The following is an 11,335-nucleotide window of genomic DNA, read 5'->3' as shown; positions in this document are numbered from 1 at the left end:
GTGAATATGACCACGGGTCGTAGACTCGGCCGTGGAGTTCATTGAATTTTCCCTTGTTTCTTGGTCTCTTAACAGCTACTTTCCACAGGTCGTATTACCTAGTATGGCCCGTGAAGGGCCTCGTGATCCTCACTTGATACAGTTTTTCTATGATTTCCATCATGAACTCAATAGTATTAAATTTAAAATAGTAAGTATTAAAAAAGGTTATTTTGAACCTTGGCACTTGGATCTAGTGGTAAATTTTATTTATAAGAAGGGATAATGCATAAGTACTCCCTTAAACTATGACCGAAGTTCCAGCAACATACGTTACCTTAACTAGGGTCCTATTATCCCCTTGAACTTTTTTTTTTGTAATTTTGTGCACCTTTTGTGTTGAGGTAACACTTTCGATCAAGTAAGTTGACTGTGTTTGTACACACACTCTGCCATGTCAGCAAATATATTTTTTTTAAAATATATTTTTTAATTTCTTTTAAGTTTTGAATTTTTTAAAGTCTTTTTATTTTCTTTTTTCTTGTATTTAAATTAAGTTCATACAGGTAATTTTTTTTAAAAAAAAAATTCTTGTATTTAAGCTTTTTTAATTTTTTTTATATGGTACTAAAGACCTTACCGGTCGGGTAAAGCTTGCGCAATCAATCAGAAAAAAGAAAAAATATGAAAATAGTGAATCAAGTTTATTTATCTATTGATTTTATTCACTCTTTTTATTTTCTTTGGCTCTCCTTTTGATTTGATTTCAAATTTTATTCCAAATGTTTTGTCTTTAAACTAAGTTAATTTCTAATGGATATCAAAATAAGTGAAAAGATCAAATAAAACATAAAAAAATTAAAATGTTAAAATTAAAGGACACTTTTAATTATTTTTTAAAATAAAATCCACATAATTTTTAAAAATAATTAAAATTGAAAAGATAAGAAATTAATGGAAGAAAAAAAGTTTAAAGTGAGGAAGAAATTAAAATAAATATTTTACATAGAAAAAATGAAAATAATTAAATATATATAAGTTTTAATATCAATAATTATGTGTACTAACTAATTATAAAATTAACAATTAAAAAGGGACATGTGTCCAATTTTTGTCACTCATCACTTGTCTTCAATAGAGTGTGCACACTCTCTGTGCCACATCATCTTTTATGATGTATTTATTTCATTTAAAAATAGTTTATCGAGATAGTAGAACCATGTGTGTCACTAAAATTTTGGTAATAGTCAAGAAATACTTATGCATTATCCCTTAAGATAAGCGTAAAATGTATAGAATAGATAGTTTTTTTAGCTCCATAAGTCAAAAAAACTAAAAATAAAATAAAGAAAACCAAAAAAAGGAAAAAAAGTGGGGGGGAGGATGTTTTTTAAAAAAAGAGAAAAAAAAAGAACAAGAAAAAGAAAAATAATATAAAAAAGGGAAAAAGAGAAAAAGAGAAAAAAGAAAGAACAAACATGAAAAAACAGAAAAAAAAAAAGAAAAAAAAACAAGGGAAACAAGAAAAAAATAATTGGTTCCATTTATTTATCAAGACACAAATTATGTTATAATATGAAGTTTCCTTTAATTTTTTATGTATAGAGGCAATTTTGTCCAACAAATATATATTGTTTTATAATATTAAAGTATATCTTTATATTATAAGAAACAATGAATAACATGAATATCCATATTATTCATTGAGTTTACCCATTTTTATCCAAATCAAATATGAGTCGAGTCAAATATTTTATCCATTTTTATTTGGCTCATTTTTACTCAATCAATATCCAACTCGATTTGTCTATTTGCCACCCTTAGATATAGAGGTGCTCACGGGTTGATATGAATCGGTTATTGATCAAAATCAAAATCAAATAAATTTAATCAATTTTTAATTAATTAAAACCAAATCAAACCAAATAAAATATACATCTATCAATTTGGTTGTTATTCGGTTTGATTTATTCGATTATTAACCATACAATAACAACAACAACAACCAGTGGAATTTCACTACGTGGAGTCTGGGAAGGTAGAGTGTACGCAAACCTTACCACTACCTCGAGGAGGTAAAGATGTTGTTTTCGAAAGACCCTCGGCTCAAGTGCCGATTATTAACCATATACGAATATAAAAGAAACAATTCATTAAAAAGAGAAAAAAAGAACAATTCATTTGAAATAAATAAATTATTTTCGTTCCATTTACTTTCTGCTTATATTATTAATTAATGCAATGTACTTAACAACATAAATTTATGGAATAATACATAAGTTATCGATATTGCTGCACAAATAAAAGACGCATTTAAATTAGTGTGCTGTATTTTTTGCATAAAGAGTGTTCATATATATATATATATATATATATATATATATATATATATATATATATATTCGAATCAATGTGGTTTGATTATTTCTTCGATTGTTCTGAACAAAATCAACACCAAGTCAAATATTATCGATTTTTAAAAATATAAAACTAAATCAAACCAAATTAAATCAAATAAAAATTAATTTATTTGATTTTTCAATTTAAATTATTTTTTTACCCGAACCATAAACACCCCTACCACTAGACATGACAATCAATATGTCATTTGTGGTCGTTTAGTTGAGAACAAGTTATTCAGGAATTAATTATCCAGTATAAGTTATCGTGAGTAAGTTATTCCACCATGTATATGAGATAACTTATCTAATGAATAAGGTATAAATGATGAGATAAATAATTTCAGGGCTGTCTAATATCTCCAACCAAATACAAAATAAAATAATAAAGTGTTGTTTATATGCATAATAAAGTCCCCGGGGATATTAGTATCACAGTTGAGATTGTAACTGGTATTAATAGAAAAGAATTTCCTTTTATGTATTTGGGCTGCCTTATTTATCATTGTAGAAGGAATAAGGAATTCTTTAATGCTTTGATCCTTAAAATCATGAATAGATTACAAGGATGGAAGGGTAAAATATTATCTTTTGGAGGAAGGGCAATTCTTATTAAACATGTGCTTCAAAGCATGTCAATAGACATGTTATCAGCTGTTAACCCTCCTAATGGGATCATCAGGCAAATTCACAAGATATTTGCTCAATTTTTTTGGAGCAATACTATTGGGGGCAAGAGTAGACATTGGGTGGCTTGGAATAATTTGTGTGTTCCAACTACAGAGGGGGGCCTAGGTGTTAGATCATTTCATGATATGTCTTTGGCACTTTTTTGTAAACTCTGGTGGAATTTTAGGAAAAAACCTACCTTGTGGAGTGCTTATATGACCAACAAATATTGTAGAAAAGATCATGCTATAGTGGTACAATGGAAACAGGGTCATAGACCTGAAAAAAATGTTAGAAGCCAGGGACTTAATAGAACATCAAATTTGATGGCAAGTTAGGAAGGGGATTCACAGTTCTGGTTTGACAATTGAACTGGATTGAGAGCTTTATACTATGTAAATCCAGGGAATAGTTATGATGAAAGAATTTAGAATATCAAAGAAATGGTAGTATAGGGGAGGTGGAATAGGGAAAAATTGATGGAAGTACTCTCTGGAGACATTATTGATCATATAATAGAGAATGTAACCACACCCATGGAAAATAGAGATTTTGATAAACCATGGTGGATACTAGACACAAGTGGAGAATTTATAATTAAATCAACTTGGGATTTTATTAGGTTAAGGAGACCACAACTGGATAGTTACAGGTTCATGTTGATAAATGGGTTGCCTTTTAAAATTTCTTTTTTTCTGTGGAGATACTGGAAATACAAATTTTCTACTGATGATGTGTTAAAGAAGATGAACATTAATTTGGTGTCTAAGTGTTGGTATTGTATAAGTCCTAGAGAGGCGACTATGCACCATTCGTTTCTAACATCAGATACAGCTAAAAGGACATGGTCCTTTTTCTGCAATGCTGCGGGAATAAGCATGGAAGGTATGCAGCTGCAACAATTAATTGTGAACTGGTGGAAGGCACCAGTAACTAGCAGATTGAAACAGATATATGCTGCAGTGCCATCAATTATAATGTGGGATCTTTGGAAGAGAAGAAATAGTATAAAACATGGGCATAAGAAGGTTAATAGTTCAGTTATTTATCTAGTCTTAATCTCTATTCAAAGACTAGTACTATGCAGGAATCCCTCTATTAGAAATATTCCTGCTGGATGGAAGGATCTGATTCAAATGTTGGAGGGAGGCAAGGCAAGACTGAAGGAAACATAAGTTAGATGGAATTTACCACCACTTGGGTGGTGTGCTTGCAACACAGATGGTGCTTCTGGAGGTAACCCAGGGAGGAGTGCCTATGGTTTTTATTTGAAAGATGCTGAAGAAAATTTAATATATGCACAGACTGAGGAAATTGATTATTCCACAAATATAGAAGCAGAAATTGTGTCTTTTTTGAAAGCCTTGAAGTACTATAAGCAATGGGGGCTACATAACATTATTTTTCAGACAGATTCTCGAACTATTCAGAAAATTTTGTCTGAAGAATGGAGACCTCCATGGAATATTGCAGGTTGGGTAGAAGAGGTGGAGGAATATAAGAGGAATTTGGATGTCATATTCAATCATACCCTAAGGGAAGCAAATAAGTTGGCCGATGCTTTAGCCAATTTTGCCTTAGATGAAGGTCCTTTGCAGTGCTACTTGTTTGAGGAGTTGAATGTACAGAGGAGAAGGATCCTAAATAGTGATAAGAGTCAAATTCCTTATTTAAGAATTAGGAGATGCTGAAGGGGATGGAGGAAAAAGGAAAAGGGACACTAGAAGAAAGTCAAACCCAGGAGGAAGAGAACGAGGTTGTGTTTCTTAACTAACTGTTTATTTATTTTGCAGGTTTATGCTACAGGATAAACAATACAGGGAAAGTGACAACTGTTGGGTACTACACCTTAACAACAACAAGTCAGTTACTTGACGGCAATACAAGTACAAAAGGTACAAAAATGACAGAGAACAAATAGAGATAGTGTGGGTCTACTTTGTGGTATTAGTACCAAATGGTACTCAATCAAAGGGATACACACTACACCTATTTGTATCAATGTCAAGGGAAGGCATATCTTGCAAGGAAATCCACAGGCCTCAACAATCAAAAAAAATTACAACACAAGACAGGCACATATATACTAGGCAAAGCTAGTGTCATTCAGATGCAACAGATTCAACAGAGGGAGAGAGTACACAATCAAATTCTATGTCATGACTTATACCAAACAGATTTGATGGATGCCTTCAAGTGTGCAAAAATTAAATCTATACAAGTATAAGCCATGGCTAGAACGATATTTACAATAGATTCAGGGATATATGATATAGATAAATGGAAAAAATAAAGAGTACAAAGTCCAGAAAAGGAAAAAAGACGAGGAGAAGGGTCATCTTCAGATGAGGATCGGAGTGAAAGATTGTTAAAGAGCAAGGCAACAAACATACATGCAGAGTAAAGAAATATCAAACACCCGCTATATCTGGTGCAGATCAGAAAGAAACCATCAAAGCAACATCATTTGGTCTCTCCATCATCTTCACACCGCGGCAAGAGAGAAATGGAAAAAATGAAGAGTACAAAGTCCAGAAAAGGAAAGAAGACGAGGAGAAGGGTCATCTTTAGATGAGGATCGGAGTGAAACTTTGTTAAAGAACAAGGCAACAAACAAACATGCAGAGTAAAGAAACATAAAAGAATCAGCTATATCAGGTGCGAATCAGAAAGAAACCATCAAAGCAACATCATTTGGTCTCTTCATCATCTTCACACCACGGCAAGAGAGAAACGTAGATGAAGAGAGCGAGAGAAGACACCGAGTATTTAGGGTTTCAATTAGAAAAGTAGTGCTTATGTTAATTGTTTTGGGTTTATGTTTTGGGCCAGACTCGATTTTGAGATGAACCTTTTGAACTACATTTACCTTTTTGCACATTAATAAAAAGCCCGGAGAGCATAATTGATTTTAAAAAAAATAATCTTACATTTTATTCCTAAGATTATTATACCTTATAATTCACGCCAAACTACTCCTAAAGTCTAAATTCAAATGTAGGGTTTGAAGGGTAAACAAATATATCCGTATTCTTTATTTCATTTGGTGGTGTAACGTTAAAAGAGTTTTTCCTTGGGGCAAATTTGTAATATTGGAGAGTAGAATCCTAGAAAAGTTGTTGTCCATCTTCCTTTGGCGAGATGAATAGATACTCCTCGCAGTCTTGCCTCTGAACTTGGAAACCTCTCAAACAATCAAATTCTGAGGTAGATTTCTCAGTCCTCAAAATCTGACAGCTTTTCAATTTTAGGATCTCATCTGATTTTTTGGTCTTGAATAAGTGTAAAACCCCTCATGCTGAATGTTTTTAGCTTAAAACCTTTTATTTTTATTTTTAGTTGAATTTCGTATCTGGGTTTGTTTTCTTTCTGACAAGTTTCTTGTTTAGTTGGTGTTCAGTGTTCACTTCCATTAAAATTATATCGTCTTTTCGCCCCCTTTGTGGATTTAGCATATTTGATAAGGTCTTTCATTATAGATGTAGATTTAGCTAACAACAAAATACTAACTTCATGGGATTGGACATGCTTGTTATACTTACATTAAGTTTGTTTTAGCTAGACGCTTGTGTCTTTGTAGTATTAGAAAGAAGGATCTGAATGGATATAGAAGATTCATATAATGACCCATGAACGACCAAATTTGAGGCTTACTTGATTCATATTATCTATAGGACTTCCGTATGTGTCTTTTCACTTTTCTGGATTTCAAATGATAACCTAAAACTAGTATCGGGGAGTTGGGGTAATAACTTTAAATTACTGACTATTAGGTAAGCTAACTTTGATTAGCTTATGAAAATATAGATTATGGTAATATCAGAAGAGGCATTTCTTGTTACTACATGTCTTTCTTCATATATGGTCATTGCATGACACTAAATCCTTCTATTAAATGATTAACAAATATGAAGGACATCAAGTGCTCATGGTATCAGTACCTGCTGTAGAATTAAGTATCCAAGGAAGCTGATTTATATGCATCAGCAAAACAAAGAAATCGGCAGCAGAGATACTCCAAATTGATATCTATGCTGTCTTCTGTAATTTGCATCATCTATTCACCCAATCAGAAATACATTCATCGAGGATTTAAGTTCTGTAAGATAACACCATGATGTCCTCCGATCATGGTTTGGGAACATAGTGTGTTAGTCAGAAGTTAAAATATGGGGAACTAAAAGAGTTGGAGGCCACCAACTCAGTGTGTTAGTTGTAAGTCAAAACTGGGGAGTTGAAAAAGTTTGTAGACAACAACATATTGTGCTTGAAGATGCTAGAGCAGAAAGACTTGGAAGCCGTTAGTCTGATTGTTTCTTTGGGATCAATACAAAAACCTTCCATTTTAAGCAAAGTTGATGAAAGCTCATTTTATTACTCATTTCACCATCAGTGGTTAGTTAATCAGGCATCGTTAAACTGAGCTTGTGTCACTCAGATGCATCACAGCTTTTCCCTTGTGTATAGAACTAGAAAGTGATGCATAAAAAAGACAGTAGCACAAGGTTGTTGCAGAGTTTGTCATCGGAAGGATGGAGTGGATGTTCTGTCTCAGAAAGCTTGATAACTAACTTGACTTATTAAATTTGGTCTAATGAGTTGTGTTGTTCTGTTTACGTTGGATTGCTTGGTGAAACATGGATGTATGTTGATGCTTAGTATCAATGACATATTTTAAAGTGCAAGGTTGTCTCCTGCTAACTTTGTTCCATAGCTTCAGAAGTACTTGGTGCTAGTTCATTAAAATTCAAATATGTACTCTGGAAATTATGTTATTCTTATGGAACTTTTTTACAAGATGTATTATAACTAGATGTTATGTGTTACAAATTAGATTTTCTTTGTCTCAGGTCATTTCCATAATATTCACATGTCATACAATTCATTATGGCAACACTGGCAGATGAATGTTTGTTCCTTACCCCCCCCCCCCCCTTTTTTTTTTTTCCCCTCCCTCTCTCCCAATGCTGCTTATTTCTGTACCATGGAAGACTCATATACACATCGTCATGATGTCGTGATATCATTGATCATTCCATCTGCTCTGCTTACCATTTGTGCCATCTCTTCCTGTTTTCTTGATATGTAATTAAGATGTCTGTTCTCTCTTCTCCTGCTTCATGTACATCCTTCACTCTACTGCCCATACTCAAACTAATTGGTCTTCCCTAATTGAACATACATTCCAGTGCAAAATTGCTGTTGTATCCTCTGATTCTGATGTTTTCATACATTGTTGTGAAGCTTCAGAAGTTATGGGGAAGGACTCCAAGTCTAAGGATTCTGGAAGCAAGGGAAAGGGTAAACAGGCTGCTGGTGGAAGCGAGGATGGTGCTTCGAAAGGAAAAGGAAAAGCTGGGAAAGGAGATGGCCTTGGAACCTGCACATATGTTAAGGGTATCTTCTTCTTAAGTAGCCCAAAGGTCATCTTGTTGTGTTGTAGATGTTATGATTTGGTAATATTTATCTTTAAACTTTCAGCAAGGCATGTCTTATGTGAGAAGCAGTCAAAGATTAATGAAGCATACAAAATACTACAGGAAGGCTGGCTGAACAATGGAGATAAAGTTCCACCAGCTGAGTTTGCCAAGGTAGATTAAACAGTCTTATCTGTCTATTTCCATCTCTGTTATTCTCCATGGCAATTATCTTACTGAGAAAATACATCGATGCGGAAGGAAGTTGTAAGAGGAGGATCTTTTCGAAGTTAAATAGTCATCATTCAGTTGATCTATTATCTAAAGAAACAGCAAGCTTGTTTCCTTCCAATCCAATCAAATGCAGAATGCCATTTCACACAATTTTATAGGCAAAACCCAATAATCCTTCTAAATTTCTCTCTTTTTCTCTCCAACCAGCTTGAATTAAGGTGTAAGCTTAGTAGATTTATTGATCGACTGCAGGTAGCTGCAGCTTACTCGGAATGCCCCTCGGGAAAGAAAGGTGGGGACCTGGGATGGTTTCCACGTGGCAAGATGGCAGGCCCATTTCAGGAAGTTGCCTTCAATACCCCTGTTGGAGCTACCAGTGCACCCTTTAAATCAACGTAAGATTCTAGCTTTTAGTTCTGTTATGTTTCTTTCTATAACAGTGGTGTTCGAGCTAGTTTGTGCGCCCCTCAGCTATTTCACCGAATACTTGCTATCTCATACCAAAGTAAGTATCGGGTAACCCCACTGAGGAGAAGAAATCACCTAGCATTATTTGTCTCTGTTGTGATTTGAAGGAATAGCCTCTCATTTTTTCTACAACTAGGCCACGCCCCGGTGAAGCATTTCTTTCTTATTTGAGCAAATTGGTTGACATCTTGATGCTCAAAACCACTGACCTCGTTTCTCTCTTTTCTTCCTCTCTTAAACTGCAGACATGGATACCATTTCATTTTATCTGAAGGGAGGAAGAACTGAGATCTCTGAGCATTTAGATAGATACGTGATAGTGGCAGTTGTAGCAAAGAACTGACTATTTGGTCGTCTGATACTTATTGCTGAGACTGTCTTCTGGTTAAGTTAATAAAATACTACTGGTGTGTGGATTGCAAGTGTAATGATAAACTAGTAAAAATGGCAATGATTGGATCAAAGTATCTTACTGGCTCATGTGTGTTATTAATGGTTATTTTGAAGTCTATGATCTCATACTCAGTGAACCACCACATTGTGAGAATGAATTACAAAGTGTGAATTGTTTGTAGCGCTTAGATTGACCAATTGATTATACTTGAAAAGTCGTCAAATTCATCTGAGGTACTCTTTTCTTTCACATATGCACATTTTTTCAACTGTAGAGTGGGCTAAGGTTGTAAGATGTCCAAAAAATTCATTGAACGAGTAAGGTTCTCGAGAAACCAACAATCAAACCAAAATAGAAGTGAAAAGCTTTGGGTTGTATAACCTTGTTTGTTTGTAAGCTCCAGCGACAAGGAATTTCTGGTTTCACTTTCTTAAGTCCGAACTGATTCTACGAAAAGATTGCAATTTTGGTGCCTCCTCTAGAATCCGGCGCTAAAACACTTTTTTTTTTGACCCAATGTACCAAAACACACTTTGCGCATTTTTGTGTAAAATGTCTCTTTACATTTTTTTGACACATTGTACCAAAACCTACTTTGCGCATTCTTGGGTAAAATGTCTCTTACACTGTTAACTAACGTTTATCTTCTCGAAACATAAAAAAAATCAAGAAAAAGTCAGTGGTTTTGTCCAATTTTGGGCGAACAACAATTCAATTTTTTTTATAGTTTACCCGGGCGAACTATAAAGTTTTTTATTAATAGCTTTTTATTCTTTTCTTGCTAGAAAATATCACGTAATAGATTCTCTTTTTGTTGTACCAATAAATTATCTAAACGATGATAGCATTTTTTTTTGTTATAACTTGCCCAAAAACTACAATTTTCTTTTATTTTTTATAGTTCACCCAAAAACCGTCGAACTATAATTTGATACATATAAATAATTTGACGCTCTAGTTTACAATTCTAGGTTACATAATACTACTAAAATATTTCTTATAACAACAATATTAAGAATGTTGGAAGCTTTTAGTCCTCGCACCACACTTTATGTTGCTTTGTGAAGTCGTTGTATCACTGACCAAAGAGAGTCTCCTTACCCGTGACAGAATGGTGTTAGTGTCTTTTATGGACATGTTTTCTACCCACTTAAAATATTTGAATCCATGTTCTCGTAAACTAACAAAACAAGGAAACAAGTGAATATCTAGATATTTTAAAGGGAACAACTTAAAATTTTTGCCTTTGAACGCACAATTTCAAAACTTACGATTGGAAATTTTTGGAGTCTTCGATGTTTTTAGTTTAAAATATTCTTTGCATTTACATACATCTGGTTCAATTGAATATATAAAACTTTTGAGTTGTTGAAATATGACTATCAATTTTTAAAGACAAATATTTTATTAGTAGAAGAATATGAAAGATGAACGCGAATGGCCAATTCTCTTTCGAACCCTCGATTCATTTCGTGGCGCGAAATCCAGAATGTGAAATGAATGGCAACACATATTTATTATTGAAATATGTTACTTTTAATCAAACTAGATGTGACAAAATACAATAACACTTTCAAGACTTAAAAAAATCAGTAAGAAAATAATCTATGACGCGAGTAATTCTGAAAAAATTTCCAAGAATAGAATCACATGAATATTATAAAACAAGAAGAGAATAAAAATCTATCCAAAAAATTAATTGTAGAACCCCTGATTTTTATATATATATTTTTTATATTTGGAGAAGACAAACATTAACGGTGTAAAAGATAGTT

At 33.3% G+C, this 11,335-nt stretch overlaps 1 protein-coding gene across 2 annotated transcripts; it reads left to right on the top strand.

Annotated features, from left to right (window-relative positions):
- The first annotated feature begins 6,113 nt into the window (after nt 1–6,113).
- On the top strand, nt 6,114–9,747 carry LOC129885327 (uncharacterized). Of its 2 annotated transcripts, none has more exons than XM_055959604.1 (5): nt 6,114–6,254; nt 8,292–8,444; nt 8,529–8,638; nt 8,951–9,093; nt 9,412–9,747. In XM_055959604.1, exons 2-5 carry the CDS (start codon nt 8,303–8,305, stop codon nt 9,452–9,454), a joined length of 438 nt encoding a protein of 145 aa, XP_055815579.1. In that variant the 5' UTR covers nt 6,114–6,254; nt 8,292–8,302; the 3' UTR covers nt 9,455–9,747. The 2 variants fall into 2 exon arrangements, with proteins under 2 accessions (XP_055815579.1, XP_055815651.1); XM_055959676.1 differs by having other exon boundaries at nt 6,141–6,254; nt 8,298–8,444.
- The last annotated feature ends 1,588 nt before the right edge of the window (nt 9,748–11,335 follow it).

The sequence above is a fragment of the Solanum dulcamara genome, chromosome 1 (assembly GCF_947179165.1).
Source record: "Solanum dulcamara chromosome 1, daSolDulc1.2, whole genome shotgun sequence".
In the NCBI taxonomy this organism is placed as follows: domain Eukaryota; kingdom Viridiplantae; phylum Streptophyta; class Magnoliopsida; order Solanales; family Solanaceae; genus Solanum; species Solanum dulcamara.
The sequence above is the reverse complement of the archived record's forward strand: the minus strand, read 5'-3'. Positions and strand labels throughout refer to the sequence as shown.

Coding starts and splice junctions, on each gene's coding strand:
- LOC129885327 (XM_055959604.1), top strand. CDS start 8,303: ATGGGGAAGGACTCCAAGTCTAAGGATTCTGGAAGCAAGGGAAAGGGT. Junction 8,445..8,528: donor AACCTGCACATATGTTAAGG/GTATCTTCTTCT, acceptor TTAAACTTTCAG/CAAGGCATGTCTTATGTGAG. Junction 9,094..9,411: donor AGTGCACCCTTTAAATCAAC/GTAAGATTCTAG, acceptor CTTAAACTGCAG/ACATGGATACCATTTCATTT.